The sequence below is a fragment of the Lolium perenne genome, chromosome 1, assembly GCF_019359855.2.
Source record: "Lolium perenne isolate Kyuss_39 chromosome 1, Kyuss_2.0, whole genome shotgun sequence".
NCBI classification, from domain to species: domain Eukaryota; kingdom Viridiplantae; phylum Streptophyta; class Magnoliopsida; order Poales; family Poaceae; genus Lolium; species Lolium perenne.
This window is the reverse complement of record NC_067244.2, coordinates 67786983-67808139: the sequence shown is the minus strand read 5'-3', so window position 1 is coordinate 67808139 and position 21157 is coordinate 67786983. Positions and strand designations below refer to the sequence as shown.

Below are 21157 nucleotides of genomic sequence, written 5' to 3'. Positions count from 1 at the left end.
TTAGACACGCGGGGACGAGGAAGGAGGCGAGTGAGGCCGATTGGGCCGGACCAGGCCGAGCTGGTCCGACCTAACCCGCTGGGTGCACCTGACAGGTGGGCCCAGGGGCAAAATGGTCTTTTCACAATTCAATTGAAACCGCAACTTTGACATAAATCCATAAATTGTAAATGACTCTGGAAAATAGAGTAAAATATGCAAACCACTTAAAATTTGATTCTCTATCATAAATAAATATTGAATAGAATATTTGAACCAAGTGAATGTTAATAATTAGTAAATCCAAAGAATAATGCATTAATAAAAGCCACTAAAATAAACTTCATATTTTTAACAAATAAATAATTCCATAAATTATTTTGCACTAAAATAAATCTTGGAGATATTCCAAGAAACTATTTTCACTCTTAAGGAGTATAATTAATTGTTCTTATTCGTCACCTCCGACATTAAATAATTAAGCATCGGGAAGGGGGGAAACAAACCCTAAAATTCAAAAGCATGCATATTTGAATCTTTAAGCATTGCCCTTATCGGACAATGATGCTATCTTACAGAAATAGAGGACCAGGGTCAGTCCAAACAATCCAACTGCACTACCTTGCAGTCACTAGGCAAGTTCATCGCTTGCTCATGTAAATTTGAGTATTTTTATCAAGTTACTTGCAAAGTATTATGCTTATCAGTCTTGCATGAAAAGCAAAAAATGCTACTTTCATAATTATGAATATGACTATGTGGTGGGCAATGGAACCGTGGTATGAGTATGGTGGAGGTTCCATTGCAAAGGTTTTGTATCCATCTAGGATTAACAACCAATGTCGTCCAGTGATTCTTATGCCGTAATACCCGTGTTAACCATAAGATCTGGAGTGGGACAGAGTAGTCAGTTGTATTTCTTCCTCTCGTACATCAACGGATGCGCTTACCGTAGCAGTTGTGTCTTGCGAGAACAACCGATGGGTGTGGATCCCATTCTAATTCCCCACGGTAATGCGGTCTATGAGGGGTTGCAACGACCGGCGAAGGTATCAAGGTCGTGAAACCTGATAGTAGTCAAGGTCGGATGGTATCCAATGGATACGCTGACCGGCGAGGACCCAAGGTCGGAATTTCAACAAAGGGTGGGTGTGCGAGGTCGCGGAGGAATGCAATGTTGGACTAGGACCTTATACCGGGCCTCACACCACGGAAATGTGAACGGGAAAGCTGCCCGGTTGGCACCAAGGTTAAGATCTCTTATAGGTAAAGCAACACACCTCTGCAGAGTGTAATAAATCGTGATTTGTCACTCTCTGTTCTGGGTTTTGGAACTGCGAACACGGCTGGAAAGGAACTCCATGAAGTTCTAGACACCCGGTGAAGGCTGATGGACATAGCTCTTCTGAATAAAAGCAACCTTTTGAAGAAATGCTTATAAAAACCTGCATTGGCATTTGCCTTTCTGGTCTAATGCCGTAGCTAGTGCATTAAACACCTCTTTCCTATAATGAACTTGTTGAGTACGCTCGTACTCATACCTTTTATAATCTCATGCTTAGATTGTCTGAATCACCTGGAGGAGGCTAATGAGGGACAAGAAGGAGCAGATGGGATCTGCTATGAAGAACCAGACCTCTCTGGAGGAGTAGAGGGGGTTGATTACCTGATCGTGTACGGAACCGGGGAGGTTCCAGAAGAAGACCATGCTTAAGCAACACGAGTAGTAGTAGTCGAGCAACGCGAACTCTATAACATTTAGCTGCTCGAGTAGAATGATGTTAAGCCTTCTAAGACATATATTGTGTAAGTTAAGTAGGGTTCACCTAGAACCTAGGAGTGATCCTCTATGGACCCAGGAGGAGCTCCAATGTGATGTATATATATGGTTTGTAATCTTATGTGACTGAAATAAAGAACAGCTATGCTTCTGTTGTACTACTCTGAGGGATGTAATATTTGTGGATTGGTACTTCACATATGTTATGTCAACGACTGACATACTACAACATGCAGTGGTATGCAGGGTCACCACACTATAGCACAATTTAATAAGTATTTTAGTGTTGAAATCACGAGGAGCTAAAGGAAAACTACATAATTATATTCTCTAAAACCCTATAACCCACTTATATGGCCCTTCGTGAAATGCAATAAAGTAAAATATGAAAGATTTTCGTTTGTTGATACTATTATCTAGAAAGCTATAAACTAAAAAAACTAAGTGCTACAACTAGAGATGCAAGGGAGATTATGGAAGGTTAAGTGGGTGAAGTTAACTCAAAAGAGCAAACGTTCGAGGCATATTTTTTCATTTGTTTTGGATGTCACAATTAGTGAAGCACATGCTTTTTACCAGCATGCATAAGTACCAAATACTGTGAAGCATAAAGAACTTGATGATTAAACCCCTGGCCTAGAACCTAGCTCGCAATCGGTTAATTAAGAAAATATGCCTAGCATCAACAGACCTAACCATCATATCTAATTTTCAGAAAGATAGTGTATTTTCTATTCTAGAGAGGAGCCATAAATAGGTGCAGCCGCAAACACAAGCAAATACACCCCTAGTGATTGGTCTCAAGGTCGCTTCCGAGCATGCAAGGGAGTTGTTAAGACATAAATTCCAACCATCGTTGTAAGTTTCAAGGTCCTCATTAGTTTACCCCCCTACCCTACCCCCGCTATGATTAACATGTTATTAAGGTACCGTGAAACTGGAAGATAGAGGAGTCAACTACTACAAGGGTCATGATCCAATCATAGGAGTCAACGAAGTCAACTGCTACATACACCATGGTGGAACCTAGACTAGGAGTAGAATGGAACTAATTCCCTAATCCTAGAACCTAAGTAGCTAGATTTTAGTCTTAGTTTTTGTAGCAAGCCAAGTGCCTCTATAGCTAGAGCTGGTAATAAGTTCAGCCTACGAGTTATTTTTTTGGAATTTATTTACAGTTTTACCTCACTGTAATTAGGAGGCTATGCTAATCTTTTGTATGAGTTTGTTTTGTAATTCTATAGACATATCTTGGACCCGCAAATGTTGTACCACTCTAAGGGTTGTAATACTAGTGGAATGGTGTTTCATTGGTGTTATGTTAACGACTTGCGTACTACAACATGCAGTGATATGCTAGGTCACCGCATTTGAGGAGGCATGCGGTGGCGAGCCATCAACGTGGTCAGTGAGACCACACTTGGCGATGGCCAGCGAGAAGCTAGTGGTGCAGAGGCCATAGTTCTCCTTCTCATAATCGATCACGACGAGAACGTGATCACAAATACGGAGACCTTGCACCTAGGGGGTTGGCGGAGGTTGGGTTGCTACCAGGACGCCGAACTCCTCGTTGGAGTCGGAGCCGGTCGAGGAGGAGGAGCTCATTGTTGGAAGGTGGGTGGAGAGCAGCGGAAATTACGGGTCGGTTTAGAAGACTGACACCATGTCACAACTAGAGCGAGAAAGGAGAGAGGTATTCGGACAACACTTTCTCTGTACTAGTAAAAGTGCACGTGTCACGCACGTGTAATATAAGACATAAATTAAATTTAGTATGATTAACATGGACAAATCACATCATAATCTATGTGCGTACATAATTTTGACGATTAATTAGTGTATAATCAAGTGAAAACTTCAAAATAATATTAATAGTTTTAGTTATAATTCAAAAGCAAACAGGATTTTAAAACTCGTAATATAATTTCAATGTTTGCTAGACCAAAAGCAAACGCCTTTTTTCAGAACTGAAATAGAAGAGATACTCGATTGGCCATATAAAATTATGGAATAGGTCAGTACAAGTGTAGAAGAAAATAAAGAAGACATAAATGTCGCCCACAACACTGTTCTTGAATCGGACGCATTAGCTGCCACGCTCTCACTATCCTCCCTCTCTCTCCCAGTCGCTTCTAGCATCCCCTGCTCTGCCTTCCGCCGACGGAGTTTGAGCCTGCGCTCCCTGCCTCCAGCAGCTGGCAAGAGGGCCGCTGTCTCCCCGGAGCTAGCGCGAGGACCGTCGCCACTCCAGCCTTCCCCCTTCCCCGCCGCGCCCGTGAGCTCTGGCTCGCGTGATGCCTCCCGCCGCTTGCGCCATTTCAGCACGCCAACGGAGGCGGAGGCGCGGACCTTCTGTCCACTGGATCAGCGGCCATGGCGATAGTGCGCGCTGGAGGGATCCACAACGCTTCATCCTCCTCCCGTGGGACAAGCTGGTGTATCGAGGCAAGCGCCACGGGATGCCGGCGAGGAAGCTCTGCTCCGGCGGTTTGGCCGTGTCGCGAGCCTCCCAGAGTGGATGGTCGACGCACCTTCCCACCTCACCGCAATCTCTGCCGGAGAAGCCTGCCCGAAAGATCGCCCCCATCCTAGGTTCGTCAGTTCCCTCTCATCTCCACACTACTTGAAATCCCCAGTATTATTCGATAACACCATAGTTCAGTCTGTGCAGTTCATATGCCTTCTCCCAATTGTAAATAGGTTGGTGTCATGCACTGTAACTTTCACATGGATGGTTTGCCATCTCAATAAAATAGTATTGGCCAATATGTAATTGGTACTACTGATTGTGCTCGCTCTGTAGTGTTTTGTGGTCATTTTAGGTCCTCACAACAACCACTAAACTGATCTTTGGTAATTGCTATTTTTTGCAGGGATCATTCTTACATCGTGCTATTTTTTTAATACCCCACTTAGGTAACTTTGCCATTTACTTAATACTGAAGTATCAGAGTATGAAAAAAAGTCTGCAATGCTTAACTCGTTTCCTGCATTTCAACTGTTTAATAGGTGTATGGTATTGCTGAATTCATGAAATCTAGTGGAAGTCCTGGAATGCATTTCCAGTATGATACCAATTCTGGGCATGGCATTTGCTTTGGATGACCCACAATGTGTTGTTTCAGGTAAATATAGATGATTCTCCACTTGGAAACTATTTTGACATGTACATATGTAGTTGTCTTGTAATTCTTGCTATAACAATGTCTGCTCTTAGTATCGTTTATTGTTGGTACAGTATGTATTCATCTGGTACACCTGCAATCATTTAGGCTTTAGCATATTATTATCAAGTCATAGCCTCACTCTCCCTTGGGTAGGCATATCAATTAGGAAAGACATATACCTTTTTATGTGCGAATATTTTTACGTATTGGAAGAAAAAAAATCTTCGAATTATTACATGATAGAATATTCTTCATGGCATATATAAGTTTGCACCATGTTTCATAGGGCCGACATGGATACATTGCTTCATTTTGGTTATATCGTTTTCATAACAATTTAAAATTTTCCAGCAGCCGAGAAACATCAGAATGTTTTATCTATCTTGATGTAACAATTTGAGGAAACAAGGTAGGAAAAGCTGACAGCATCTACTTTTTTCATGATCTTGGTGTGGCAGAAAGTTAAAATGGTAGTTTGCAAAAAGAAAAACCCACCAGACCATTGCTATATAGATCTAATAATTTCTAACGCCTTCAAAAGACATAATTCCATCAACCAATTCGGACTACCTATTAATTCTTTGCTTGTCAAAACCAAGTGATAGCAAACCTGGGAGTTGACTGTACCAAGCTGCAGCATTATCCGGCAGGGTTGACGAAGAGGTGGCTGCAGCGTCTGAAACCTAGAAACCAGCGATGTGGTGCGCGAGGCAAGTGCAAGGACTGGTGCATTTGCTGCATATCGAGTTAATGGAATGAACACATTTTCAATGGAAACAAAATATAGTTTCCTGGAAGACATGAAAAGTGACGTAGTTGAAAAGTGACGTAGTTGAGAATTTAACAGCAAATAAACCCTTACATACGATCTTTTTGAAAGAGTGATCTTATTAATTTACAGAAACCAAGTTCTTACAATCTTGCTTAAACAGTACTGAATTAAGCATCACACCCATACTTGACACACTGCAGCCTATCTTAGCGATATCATGAGCAACATGGTAATCTCGGCAATTCACCTTTCTCTGAAACCTGGAATGGTACTTGTGCAGAGCAGCGGACCACAAGAACTATGAGATAAAAAGAAGAAATCATCAAGCCAAGTATAAGCCCCATTCTCAAGATGTATAGAACTGTACATATCTGTAGGGATTCGTTGCATAGAAAACAAAAAAATTCCTACCGCGAGAACGCAATCCAAGCCAAGATGCAATCTAGAAGACGGGAGCAACGAGGGGATGAACAAGACTCACCCTTGAAGATTTCCAAAGCCTACAAGATGAGGCTCTTGTTGCTGCGGTAGACGATCACTTGCCGCTTTCAAAAGCGCGTAGAAGATCTTGACGGTGCCACAAACGGGCAGCACCTCCGTACTCGGTCACACGTTCGGTGTTGATGAAGACGACGTCCTTCTCCCCGTTCCAGCGGGCAGCGGAAGTAGTAGCTCCTCCTTGAATCCGGCAGCACGGCGGCGTGGTGGCGGTGGCGATGGAGATCTCCGGCGGAGCTTCGCTAAGCGTTGCGGGAGAGGGGGAGGAGTGGGGCGGCTAGGGTTTGGGGAGAGGGGGTGGCCGGCCTCCTTGGGGTGCGGCCAAGGTGGTGGTGTTGTGGTGGCCGGCCCCCTCCCCTTGGCCCCTCATTATATAGGTGGAACCCCCAAGTGTTGGACTACAGTCTTCGAATAAGACCCCAACCCAAAATCTTTCATGTGTAGGGAAACCTACCCAAGGTGGGATTCCCACCTCAAGTGGGACTCCCACCCTTCCATGAAGGGGGTGGCCGGCCACCCTTGGTGGAGTCCACCTGGGACTCCACCCCTCTAGGGTTGGCCGGCCATGGTAGGTGGAGTCCCTTCGGGACTCCGCCTTCCAAAGTGATTTCTTCGGAGTCCCTTCGGGACTCCGCCTTCCAAAGTGATTTCTTCCGGACTTTTCTAGAACCTTCTAGAACCTTCCATAAATGCACCGGATCATTTTCAAACTTATAAAATGACTTCCTATATATGAATCTTATTCCCCGGACCATTCCGGAACTCCTCGTGATGTCTGGGATCCCATCCGAGACTTCGAACAAAACTTCGAACTCCATTCCATATTCAAGTTCTACTAATACAACATCAAACCTTAAGTGTGTCACCCTACGGTTCGCGAACTATGTAGACATGGTTGAGAACTCTCTCCGACCAATAACCAATAGCGGGATCTGGAGATCCATAATGGCTCCCACATATTCAACGATGACTTAGTGATCGAATGAACCATTCACATACGATACCAATTCCCTTTGTCACGCGATATTTTACTTGTCCGAGGTTTGATCATCGGTATCTCTCTATACCTTGTTCAACCTCGTCTCCTGACAAGTACTCTTTACTCGTACTGTAGTATGTGGTCTCTTATGAACCATTCATATGCTTGCAAGCTATTTAGACGACATTCCACCGAGAGGGCCCAGAGTATATCTATCCGTCATCGGGATGGACAAATCCCACTGTTGATCCATATGCCTCAACTCATACTTTCCGGATACTTAATCCCACCTTTACAACCACCCATTTACGCAGTGGCATTTGATGTAATCAAAGTACCTTTCCGGTATAAGTGATTTACATGATCTCATGGTCGAAAGGACTAGGTAACTATGTATCGAAAGCTTATAGCAAATAATTTAATGACGTGATCTTATGCTACGCTTAAATGGGTGTGTCCATTACATCATTCATATAATGATATAACCTTGTTATTAATAACATCCGATGTTCATGATTATGAAACTCTAATCATCTATTAATCAACAAGCTAGTTAAGAGGCTTACTAGGGACTCATTGTTGTTTACATAACACACATATATCAATGTTTCGGTTAATACAATTATAGCATGGTATATAAACATTTATCATAAACACAAAGATATATAATAACCACTTTTATTATTGCCACTTGGGCATATCTCCAACAATATCATCACGATATATGCCGGCCAGATCGTATTTCATAACCTGGCAACAAATGTGCTGCAAAACACAAACATACTTATATCAGAAAAAGGGAAATGAGCAATATGAAAATGAGAAGAGCAATAGATGCAGTAGGAGCATTAAACACTAAAAATAAATGACCATACATAAGGAAGAATAAACCTCTGTTTCATCCCTCCAATACATCCATGTACACAATGTTCTTCGTGCTTTTTCCAGTGGGATCTATGTCATTATTTGGCTTGGCCAAAATCCGAGTGGTCTGCCTTGACACACCCCTCGACAATGCAACATAAAGCTATCCATGCGAGAATACAGGCTCAGGGAGGTAAATACCAACAGTTGGAATGGTTTGCCCCTGGGCTTTGTTGATGGTCATAGCAAAACTCAACCGTATGGGAAATTGTTTCCTCTTGAATTTGAAAGGAAGTGAAATGTCCTCAGAGGGCGACAAAGGGATCCTCGGAATGAACACTCTATCTCCAGCATGTTGTCCACCAACAATCTCTGCGTCAATTGCATTATCTTGAAATGCTCTAATCATCAATCTTGTTCCATTGCACAATCCGTTGTGAGGATCGAGATTTCGGAGAAGAATGACAGGAAAATTGACTTTGAGTTTCAGAAGATGCGGGGGAAGACCATTTGGAGTGATGGAGTTTAGATAGTCAATTGGGTAGTTGTTGCGTGCATCATCCTCGACAGAGTCAAAGCTAAAATACACCTTTTCTTGGCCAGGAAACCTTTCAATCATCTTTGTATTTAGATTTTCCACATGTTTATTTTTGGTTGAAAGGATGGCACGTGAGCTCATGTAGGAGCCAGATGCGGCGTTCTCATGAAGCAATGGGAAGACATCTTCAATAAGCTTGTTCACAGGTTCTTCAGTAGGAGCGTAAGGAATAGGTGTGCATGGGGATGACATTGTGGCAGGTTCAATGTCATTGTGTTCAGATGAAGTGCTGGTATGCCAAATAGATTTTTTATACTCACGGTTCTTGTGCAATCGTGAGTCCCTCTTTCCACTTGGCATTAATGAGTACCGTTCCCTATTCTGTTGTCGTGTCTCTTCCGAAGAATCACGCTGCCGTTTCCTTTCATCATAAGCACTCTTCGATAGGTAGCTCTCCTCGCCATGAAACCCGGAAGATGTAGACACATTGTGCAGTTCTTCGATTGATCTCAAATCTCGCATGTAAGTACCATTTCTATGTAGCCAATCATTTTCGTCATCATCAAGCATAGATGAATTGTTGCATGGACTGTGAAGATTGTTGGTCATGGCGGAATGCGCAGATCCAATCTCCCCAATACATACCTCTGCAGACGCACAATGAACAAATAAGCCATAATAATCCCATTATTAGAAATTGTTGCTAAATCAGGTTTATGTACCTTTAGCATGTGTGTTGGTTATGTTGCTCAATGGGGTACGCTGTAAGGCAGCCGACCCTGTGTAACTCTGCAAGGCAGCCGACCCTTTGTGAGACGACTGTAGAGAGTTAACACCAGTGCGGGTTACGGCCTTCTTTTTCTGGCGGGCTAAATGTTGCCTTCGTATGTACTCCGCTTTCTTATCGTCGGATAATCGAGCATACCAACTATGACCGCTCTGTTGTGTTTTCCCTCCACGGTTTGTTGTTACATCTGTCCCCGAGGCACAGTCATCGGACCGCGAAACCATGGAGGGGATTAAGAGTGATAATTATGAATAATTGTGCACAGTGCAAAATAATGATGCGCCAATACTATTATTACCAGCTATTTGGGCCAGTGAACTTGATTCCCCAAAGTTTGTTTGAGCTATCAATTTTTCCTACATCTGACCTGCGAATGAACCTTTCAGACAAAATAACTGCAGGTGCTATCAATTTGTTTGTGGTATCAACTAAACATTAGACATAGGCGCTTAGTACCTCCTGCAGGTGTTCTGTATGTTTGCGTGACTCCTGATTGTCCAGTAACTGGTGTATCACAAATGATGTTCTCGTCATTATCAGGGCTAGTTGACTGCTTTTTAAGTTCTCGTGCTTGCCGTCTGCGCTTGGCAATTTCATCTTTATTCTTTGCGTAATACTCTCTATTACGTTGCCTTTTCAGCTGTTTAGGATCTGCATATATGGTACAACTTAATGACCTGTTTTTAGCAACACCGCATTGAACACATTGACAGTTAATCACCTTGGTTTTGCATGTTTGCAATGTCCTAAAATGAGGCGCTGTTGCAGGTTCAGAATACACTGTTGGAAGCAAAATAGGAGCAGTCACATGAAAGCAATCGGTAAGCTCGGAAGACATATACTATTTTGCAACTTTTCAGGCAATAGCTATTTCACAGCAATGACTTGAACCACTCCAATATATAGAGCTTGTGACAACAATGACTTCAGGAAGCACTACAAAACATCAAGAGCTCGTGACAGCAAAGATTTCAGGAACCAGAGGTAGATTCTAAATGAATCTGGTTGTTGTATATATTGCACAATTCATAGCTGTATGGAGAAAACCAGACGTAGATGGTAAAATGTATCGGTGTATTGCAAGAAACCTGGGAATGTCCGGCGAGGAACGGCGGACCGGCGTGGCAGCGGAGACAGGTTGATTAGAGCATGGCGGCGTGTTCGCGTGGTCGACGACAGAGAGGTCAGCGACGTGAGGGCGTCGGCGTCTCGAGAGGGCAGCGGCAGCGTCGTGAGAGGGCGGTGGCAAGTCGCAGTTCAGGCGTATGGGCAGTTCCCCCGTCCGCGTGACACGTCACGACGCGCGCGCCGCGCTCGTGGTGAGTGGATTGAGTCTCGAGCCGAGACATTCTTTACTTTTTGCAGCTCAGGAAAACGAACAGAGTCCTAGACGGACGCGTCGCAGTTAGTCAGTTCGGGTCGCTCTCGGATCGTGGGCTATCTGTAACCGACTCGAAACGTTCGTGCGACGTGGGCGTGGCCCACGTTGCCTAGGTTTCCCGAGCCTATATAATCTCCTGCCCGGCTACCGCAGAAATATATCTAATACACGAGTTAGGGTTTCCACCTCTCTCTGCTTGCGCCGCCATCGTAGCCTACTCCATCCCGCGCGCCGACGTAAATCGGCGAACGGGAGAGCAGGTCTCCGGAACCGCTCGTCCTTGCGATCCTGTACGGGAGAGGGCGAATTAGGTTTTTGGGAAGCGCTCTGCACGACTGCTCAAGCTCTTCATCACGGGTCGCCTTCCGTCCAAGTCGGGCGGTGCTGCCTACCGTCGTCTTCAACGCCGTCTACTTCGACCCGTCGTCCCCATCATCAACAACGTTGTCATCAACAACGTTACTGCTGCGACATCATCTGCTACACCTCCACCGCCACAACCACCAGATCGGTACGTGCGACATATCTCGATCTGTTTAGCGATGGATGCTTTACCGTTTGCGCTGCTGCTACTCATGTTGATTAATGCATCTAGTATGTTCGAGTTTCACATGTTAGTAGTTGCTGTCATTATATTTTATATTCTGGAATTAATCATGGAAATTGTGCCTAATTATCCAACACCGGCACACCTCTATCGTGGGCATCAGCATATCTTCCTCTTTTTAGGGAACGTGCCACACCGACGTCTTCCAAATCGGTGGTCTCAACAGATTTTTTTAATAAAAAGTCAGAAATATGGATAGAAATTTAAATTCAGGTTTTCGAATATGAAGTATAGGCTAACATCCGGCCACCAAATCGTCGTCATTCATAGTACGGTTGCCAAAAAAAGATAAGTTGGACTTCGAGGACAAATGATCACATGAGTGGCGTCATTGGTGGCTCAACTTCGACGAAGTCCTCCTCATCGGCGATCTCCTGCGGCACCTCCATCGCCGGCACAGGCTCCACGGGCGCCGGCGGAGGCATGAACGTCATTGGTGCCGATGCTATCACGGACGCCGCTGCAGCAGCTTGCGCTGCCAGCACCTCCTTGCTAATGCGCTCGCGGTACATCTCGTGCCGCGCCCTCTCCAATGGATCTGTGGCCGTCATGTCCACCATCAAGACGATCTTGGATTTTCGAGTTATCTTGGCCAATGAAAACTGGGTCGTTTCATTCGTGGCTTTCATCGCCGCAGCGTGAGCTTCCATCTATGTAGAAAAAAAGGATTTTGACTCGTCGGCGGTCTACAATATGTGTACAAAATGAGAAAACTCACGTCATCGTCGCCCATGGACACACCAGATGTGCTACCGAACACCTGGTGGGCGCTCGTTCTGTCGCCGCTGAAGAGGCTGCGGGGGAGGCCGGTGCCGTTAGTCATGTGGCTGGCGTTGCTGCCTGGGACGTGGTGGCACAGATCTGGCGACGCGCTGAGGTCGGAGAAGCGAAAGGCGCCGCTGCCCCTCAGCGTCGAATGGGGTGAGAACGTTGCATTAGGGTCGACGGTGTCGCTCTCGACGTACTCGGGGGAGTAGTGGGCGCGACCGTCCATCTAGGACAACCGCATCTGCGAGAGCGACAGTGCCTCCACAAAGTACCCCGACGACGAGGGTGAGCCGCCCAAGCTAAGGCACACTTCGGCCGCGGCCGCCGCTTTCGCAGCCTCGGCGTTGTGCGCCTCAACGGCGAGGCCCTTCTGCGGTCGGCTGTGATGAGCGCGCAGCGGGGTTTCTCCTCATCCCACGCCTCCTAAGACATGCTTTCCGGCTTCTCCTTCGGTGCCACCGTGCGTGGCTTCATCAGCGCCTTCGCTGACTTCACCGGAGCTCTCTTCTTTGGCGGCATGGCGGCGGCGAGGGTTTTGTGACGATGGTTTTGCGTGGCGGCGAGGATTGACGGGCGCGGGAGATGGAGCGACGGGCGGGAGAAACGAGCGGCGGACGGGATGGGATTACCCTTAACAATTGTAGGATTTGTGTTTCTATGGCTGCCAAGGCGACCCTACCAGCAAAAACCATCGTGCCGCTTGGCGCCGGCGTGCTCGATTCGTGCCCTTTGCAAAAGGGCCTGCACGGGGTTGCCGGTGCTTCTATTGGATTTGAAACCGCGCCGGCGCTTCTATTGGGTTCGAAATCGTGCCGATGCATTTTAGAACGCGCCGGCGTGAGCCAAAGAAACCACGTCGGCTTCCAAATAGCTATCGAAGTCGCTATCGGAGGCTACCAGAGAGATGCTCCCGCGGCAGTTTTGCTTATCGGCGAAACAGGCCAAGCACACTTCAACGTCTCCAGCCAACGCCCCTTCATGGCTACTGCTGTCTACACGCGTGCAATGATGCGTCTCAGCGACACCCACGTCATCAACCCACGATCATGTGAATGTGATGATGAAACGTACGTGAGTTCAGGTAGCCAGCAGGTAGGGGTAGGATTGGTTCGCCCGAGTCAGGCCTTTCGATGGCAAAAGTGATAATAAACCATGGCTTTCAATGGAAGAAATTTTATGAAATCCTTCTTCGGAAAGTGATTTTGACACTAGGTCAGGTTTACTGCAACTTCCGTCTTGTAATAAGTGACTTAAATTCGTCTAGATTTGGTTGCTTACTTGGTTATTGCTTGGTTCTTTTGGAGAAACATTCTATAGTGCACATAGTATGGTAGTATAAATAGTATGGAAGTTTATATGGCTTATATGATTTAATAATGTCGTGTGAGTAGTTGGCATGTATATTTTTGTACTTTATAAAGGAATGATGATGTTTTCTAGTTGGTGCACTCACTGCGTGCAGAGGCCACAAAAGAATGTTTGGCTACTTGCACCCATACCACATGTAGTACCACTAACATTGGTAGATGAATCAAAATGTTTAGCTGTCTTGCAATATCTAAGCTACACATTGGTTATGTGTACCAATCCATGCAGAGGTTGGAGGTGAGATGAAGATGGAGAAAAAGAACTACACACATTATGTGACTCTTTGATTCACATGATCCAAAAACTTGCAATATTAGAAAAAAAAACTCATTATTGTGATATCATGTTGAATCATACAAGATTTAGAACTCAAGCAAGGAAATCCTTAGGAAATTATGTGCAAGGAAATCCTTAGGAAAAATAATTGTAGGTTCAATCATATGAATCAAGCAACCAATATAAGAAAAACTATTCAAAAATCCAATCCCCCAAAGTTTCTATGAAAATCATTTGAATCCAAGAGCCCATGTGTATTGTCCTTGCATATACCTCTAGTACTCAAACACATGGTCAAATAGTAGTAAGCAATATACGTAAATTAATTCTAGCAAAAGTAATTTAAGACAGTTTTCAGCATATACCTTCTCACTTTCCCTCACAATGGATCTGGAAGAGTAAGTGTACTTCCAAGCATAAATTTTTTGCCTGGCTCATTCTGCATGATAGAATTAACACAAAGGATATGCTAAGGAGAAGGCATTGGCAAGTTACCTCTGACCATACTTGTGTTCTTTGTCCCACTGATGCTTTGGAGGATTGGTCCCATTTATTCTTTGAATGTACTTTTAGTGTTAGAATATGGATATATTTGCAAATTGACTGGACACAAGGATCTGGACCAGAGATGTTGGAGAATACCAAGAGAAGATTTAAAGGTCCTTGTTTTGTGGAAATTATAATTTTGGCTTGCTGGAATATATGGAAACAGAGAAATAACAAGATCTTCAAGAATATCCGGCCAAGTTTCAGGAATTGGAGAGAAGGTTTCATTTCTGATGTTACCCTGCTTAAACATAGGGTCAAAGAGAGTACTGTGCCCATTTTGTCATCATGGCTTGACAACTTGTTGTAATTTCTTGTAAATAGCTGTAGGTAGTGTTTTTTTCTCTTCTTTCCCTTCTCTTTGTATATACTTTTTATGTTTTAAAGCAATAAAAGGCTGTGGGGGACTCCCCTGCAGTAGTTAGTTTCAAAAAAAAAAGTAATTTAAGACAATTTAGCTTATCAACAATGTGTGTAGTAAAAACGTGTGTCAACATCACTTGCATGTTTGTTTTTGTATGGCAAAATGCCCTAGGTTGTGGGAGTAGGAGAGTGTATGGTTTTCTCAAAACTTCCGCGACCTGTTTATTCCAAAGGGTTTTCAGGGGTATTTTGGAGGATTAGCTAGAATTCTTATGATTTTTTCACTATTACAATCGTTTGATTCAAACTGAATCCTGTAGGATTTTCCCCTATGGATTGCGATGGTGTTTTTTCAGTTAAATCTATCTATGTTTATTGTATGAATAGGCATACGGTTTTTCTTACAAACTATTTATGCAGAATTAAGGTACCGCTGAAGATAAAGATTTTCATGTGGTTCCTTTGTAAAAAAAAAATGATTCTTAATAAAGATAATCTGGCAACGAGACGATGGGATTGGCGTACTAGGTGTGTGTTTTCTGATTCTCAGAAAACTATTAACCACCTTTTTATCTCATGTCCATTTGCTCCTGTAATTTGGAGAGCAGTCCACTTCATTATAATTTATAATAGTACTTCTCCAGCTGATGTAACAAATTAAATATGTTTGGTAACTAGCTAAATGGTATAGATAAACAAACAAAAGCTCTTGTGTGGAAGTTTGTGATTTTGTTTGGGCAATATGAAATTGTCTAAACGGTATTATTTTTAACAGGCATGCATAACCGAATTTCTTGCAGGATATACATAGGGCGGCTTCTTCAATCGACATGTGGTCTTACCTTCTTCCTTTGGAGCAGCGGGAGCCTATGGATACTGGCTAGAATTCTCTGATGGTAGTCGTACGTGCTATATTCAGCTAGGATGGATGGCAATATTCTACGAAAATTTAAGATCGTAGAGGCCGTCTTGTTCTCTTTTTCGATGGCTCGTATTTGCTACTACTTTAAGTGATCGGTGAGATGTAAAACTTGTACTTATGAATTTTGCAATAATATAAAGGTCATGTGCAATGCTCCTATGGAGAGATTGGGGCGGTAATGCTCCCATTCCGGAAAAAAAATAATTTCATAGGACATTAAGCATCCACTAAAATCTCTTGGAAAGTTTTCTTTTTTTTTTCTATGCCGCAAGCGATGCACCAAAATTCCATAGGATTAAAATTGTCATGTCATTGCAACCATGTAGTTTCTACAATCTTGTGATTTTAGAATCCTATGAATCAAATATGCTTAGAGGTTGTTTGGTATCCATCATTTGGGCCTGAAATCCTGGAATTCATTTTGGAATTCCATAGGTGGGCTGTTTGGTTGCCACAGAATTAGACCATCATTTCATTTATGAATTCCAGCAAAATGACTCCATGGGTAAACACGATTCCAAGCTGAGACCTGTCATTTGCGATTCTCTATGGAAGCCTCTACAAATGCAAGATTGAATTCTGTTGTCATTTGCAATTCTTGTGGCAACCAAACAAGTGTCTATTTCTGAAATTACAATGTAAATGGTATTCATTTCAAAATGCTACAAACGAAATGAAAGCCTGGCTTCCAAACGACTTCAGATTTTATTGAGAAGCATTTGTTGTCAGAACCAACAACAGTATAAGCTTGCATTCCATTTTTGTGAGGGTGCCCCAGTTAAAAAGTGTAAGAACATGTGCCCTCCCAGTTTTTAGGTTTCAACCATAACGTGTGCCTCAAATCAACAAATGGGCTAATTCACATCTACTTTGTTCAGCTTTTTGCTATGTGATTACCTTTATTACTCATAAAATCAAGTTCACAATCTTAAATCACTTTTTGTGCTGTGCTCGGGGTGGACTAACTCCATATGCATGAAAGAACCGACATCAAGTTCATTCACCAACAGATTTCAACTGTCCCCTAAAAATACAATGTTGGATTTGTGATCTAGAGGTTTCTACTCCCTACCTCCTTTGCTTCGAAAACACGGTGCATGTGGCATGGAGTTACAACGTGAAAAAGGGCGGTCATCTCCGTTGAGAAGTAAGACAGTTGCGTGGCGGCGGAGAATAGACCATGGCGACTCAAGAAACTGCCTCCCCCTCTCTTTTTTGCGCGGTTATTAAAAATACAACCTCACATGACCGTTTTAAGCAATGTATATGTTCGGTTAAATACTTAAATTGATTGTTGAACCCAGCACAGACCATTTGTACTTGCCTTGAACGTATAGTGCAATGTGCTTTTTATCAGTAAACATGGCAACAAGTTGAATGAGAAATATGCAATTCTGTTCATCCTTTATCCAGAACAGATTTGGCAGCGCAGTGCCCAAAAGAACACAACAACGAAAAGCCTAACGAATTTACTTGCCAATATACAACCAACGAATATACCGCACCAACTCAAATCACGACACATTTCGCCCTATCAGGTAACCGGCGTCAAAAGATTCAGGGTCACCTTCCCGTGACACAGCCTATGCATGTAACTTTCTAGTAAAGCCAAAAAAAAACCCAAAAAAACACACGCACACACGGATTGTACCAAGAAGGTGTAGTTTACAATGTAGAAATGGAGTCTGTATTATATCATGTGTGTTGTTAGGTTAATAGACCATGTCGTCGCGGAGGAGGCTGGCGATGGGCGGGTGCGCGTAGGGGCCCTTGAGCCAGGTGTTGGCGATGAAGCGGTAGGGCGCCTCGGTGAGATGGATGCCGTCCCAGCTGACGTGCGAGTCAGGGTCGTCGCACGTCGTGGCGCCGGGCAGGCCACACGACGCGCTCATGTTGTAGTTGTACGGCCCGCCGCCGCCGCAGCACGCTCGCAGGGCTCCCCTCCGGTACCCTGCAATTCACCACAACTTACCGCGTCAGATTACGCATTATTCGACTAGTGGTAATTTTTTGCAATTACTACTTGCAGCCCCAAACATTAGCACAGTAACTTTGGAAAAAACGTGGACAAATGCTCTGTTTTGGACAAATCCTCTGTTTTGGATGATCAATGTGTCACATGTGTGTGCTATGTGATCACAACTCACATGCCATTTGGGAGATGATTAGTTGAGCTAAAGCAATTGGCATTTTCTCTGTCTAATAATCCATGGAAGTGAAGCCCCTACAGTGCCCAACTTGGGCTGAGCAGGGATGGAGAATGGAACCCAGTGCCAGAACAGCTACTACGATGTTTGTGTGTTGGTAGGTGGAAGTCACTCACAACCAGGCCCTGCTCACAACGATGTTGCTCTGGCCTCTGACACAGGCGTATCTACAGCACCATCACTCCCCACCCTGTCCTCTCCTAGGAACACTACCTCTGCTGCTGCACTCATCAGGCCCAGCCTCGCCCCGAGATCCTCGCGCGCCCATCGCACAATCACTCACTACAGTTACGGTCGGTCGTCATCCTGCAAGCTCCTACTAGTAACGTCGCATGGGGCAAAAATTCATGTACCTGTCGAACCTGAAACTAACGCCCATAATGGCCGCCACTGCTCCTGACACGGCGGCACGAGCTACTCCCCTGTATCCATCTATCTCATATCGTAATAGCAGAGGAGAACAGAGCAGTGCCATGGTACTAGGAATCAATCACAGGAGGAAGAAGAAGATGGCTGAGCGTACCGTAGAGGTGCGGCGTCCTCGCGAACTGGATGTAGGGCGTGTAGTAGTCGGCGTAGATGATGCGCGCCTCGGGCCGGCGGCGCTGCAGCTGGTCGAGCGCGATCCGGAGCATGGCGTTGTGGTAGAGGGCGACGCTGTTGAACTTCTTGAGGCACCCGGTGCGCGGGTCGTAGTCGGACCGGTCGTCGGTGGCGTACATGGTGAGCGTGATGGGGATGCAGCCGGCGGGGAGGTTCCCCGGCACCACCACGTGCCGCGCGCCCTCGTCCAGGATCGCCTCGATGCCGCCGATCATGGACGCCACCACCGCCGGAACCATCTCCGTCTTCACCCTCTCCAGGCTCCACTCCGCCTTCCACGCGAAGCTGTAGTCGTTGCCCCCGAACTCGCCGAACACGAACAGGGCCTTGCCGAACAAAGAACTGCACTCTGCATTTCCATTTGTTTCGCTTTTTAGGACATGTATGTAAAAAAGAAACTCGGAACATGGAGCGATGGGCGCGTTGATTATTGAATTGAGTTACCTTGCGGTGATGAGCAGATGGTCTTCTTGACCTCCTGGAACCACTCGAGCTGGCAGTTCATGGAGGTGTTGAAGGGCGGGATGCTCCACACGTTGTTGTCCCTGAAGTACTTGAGGTCCAGCGCGGTGGCGCCCATGACCGCGAAGTTGGCGCCCTGGGTGAAGTTGGTGCCCTTGTTCGCAGACGGCGGCAGCAGCGGAACCCCCAACGCCTCGGCTGCAGCCAGCACCCACATAAATCCATCTATTAGATCGATTCAGGAATAATTCACGTCGGTGTACACCAACGTACTCGACGGAGCAGAGACAGAGGGGACGTACCGAGGAAGTCGATGACGAGTCGTCCGTTCGAGCATCGCGCGTAGGGCGGAGGGAACTTGGGCATGTTGGGCAGCTTGCCGGAGTTGATGATGACGAAGTTGCCCGTGTCGGAGAAGGAGTCGCCGAAGCTGAAGATGGCGTTGTAGTAGGACGGCAACGGTTCCGCCAACGTCTCGGCCGCGGCGGCCAGACACAGACACAGGAGGAGGACGCACCACGACGGCAACCCTCTCGTCCTCCGCTCCATGGCCACCAGATTAAGTTGGCACCTCGCCAAACAATGTGCCCAAGGAAGAGAAGAAGTAGAAGTAGGAGGGCTAAGAGACAGAGCTGCTTAGGGGATTGTTATATAGCAGGGCAGGGCACATGGATCATCACAGCTTACAAGGTGGTGCTGGTAATTATGCTACCCTGTTAGAAAAAGAATTTCCTCTCTCTCTTCTTTGTTAGTGGGCGGCCTATGATGGGCTAAGCTAAGCTGTGGATTACTTCTGGAAGGATGAATGGATGAACAAGGGAGATTAAATGGAGGTTTTGTTTGGGTGCATGACATGACTTTGGCAGGAAGGTAGTTCAAGACAAGGAACACATGCCTTGCTTGCTCGGTGGGTTTTTCAGGGAGCGCATGTGTCGCCTGGGGACAGCTACACGGAAGGGATATGTTACTTCTTAACCATAATCTACTACTAGCCGTTAAGGGGGACAGAAAACATTTCGTTACTGTTGGGAAATTAAAGGCACATACATGAACATGAACGCATGCATTTTCATACTAATCTTCAGCGCACTACTGAAGATAGGGCAAAAAGAATGCTCAAGATTCCTCCTTGCCATTGTTATATCTTTTCTAACTCGAGGTTCATCTGGACAGGGCCAAGGGTGGAGTCAAAGGGAAGATGGAATCATACGGCGCGCAGCAGAGAGAGGGGCAGCACTAACGCTCCCCAATAGGGTTGAGAAAATTAGTATTGGGGATTTGGCTATCTCCATACCTCCATCCATCTGACCGCCCCCATCCCTGTTCATGGCCAGCCACCACGACGTATCTTTCTCCCCCCGATCGTGCTGTGCAAATTGTAGATCGGGCCGCATCGCCTGTGCCGTCGACACCTACCTGCCAGTACAAGGAAAGGTCTTTACCTATGCGACGTGCGCGGGAACCTTTATGGCTTTATCCATGCTACTCCATCCGTTTCATAATTCGATTCTAGTTTAAATTCAAACTACAATCAGAGCATCTTCAGTGGTTAGACCATTTCGAACACCATTTATGCTTCGATCCATTTGGTTTGAAATGACCATCCGACCACATTTATCCGTTTAGATCGGGGTGGCTCCAGCGCCCGACACATTTTGGTTTGACCCGTTCATTTTGCTATAATTTCACCTCATCTTCAACACAATCTCTTCATATCTATAGAAATGATAAAGTTCAATCAAATAAATATAAATAGCTTTATACATTTATTACATCCAGATAAATGACATAGTTCAAATGCAATGTTGTGAAGGAAATAACATAACATAATTCATAATTAAACAGCTAAAATTAAGATGGAATGGCTACTCCTCATTCTGCTCATGGTCTGCCAATGCGCACCGATGCTCGATCAGGTCCGTCCGAAGACAATTGTGAATGTGGCTATCATGGAGCTCAATGTGAATATGAAGGACCTCCTCAAACAATGAAACCCTAGGTTGTGGCCCAACCAACTCACCTTGAAATTGCCATCCTTGGGTATGGAGATTGTCCTCTTGATCTTGCTCAACGATTATGTTATACATGATCACACAACAGGTCATCACCTCTCATATAATATGAAGGTTCCATGTTCTAGCAGGGCGACGAACAATAGCCCACTGGGCTTGGAGTGGAGCACACCAAATGCAAGTTCTACATCTTTCCTACATATCTCTTGCTGGTTGGAAAACCTCTTCTCCTTACCTGCTTGAGGATCACGGATCGTCTTCGCTAGTGTGGCATGACT

At 45.1% G+C, this 21157-nt stretch overlaps 1 protein-coding gene and 1 long non-coding RNA gene across 3 annotated transcripts; one reads left to right on the top strand and one right to left on the bottom strand.

The window, feature by feature from the left end:
* Positions 1-3826: 3826 nt before the first annotated feature.
* LOC139838425 (uncharacterized) lies at positions 3827-15741 on the top strand. Of its 2 annotated transcripts, XR_011754942.1 has the most exons (6): positions 3827-4351; positions 4633-4675; positions 4769-4884; positions 10133-10185; positions 10271-10348; positions 15474-15741. It is a non-coding gene; the product is annotated as an uncharacterized lncRNA (long non-coding RNA). The 2 variants fall into 2 exon arrangements; XR_011754941.1 differs by lacking the exon at positions 15474-15741 and having other exon boundaries at positions 3828-4351; positions 10271-10480.
* Positions 15742-16973: 1232 nt separating this feature from the next.
* On the bottom strand, positions 16974-19767 carry LOC127296089 (GDSL esterase/lipase At1g28580). Its single transcript, XM_051326122.2, has 4 exons — positions 19170-19767; positions 18850-19065; positions 18326-18754; positions 16974-17546 (listed from the first exon to the last, which is right to left on the bottom strand). Exons 1-4 carry the CDS (start codon positions 19414-19416, stop codon positions 17308-17310), a joined length of 1131 nt encoding a protein of 376 aa, XP_051182082.1. The 5' UTR covers positions 19417-19767; the 3' UTR covers positions 16974-17307.
* Between the last annotated feature and the right edge of the window lie 1390 nt (positions 19768-21157).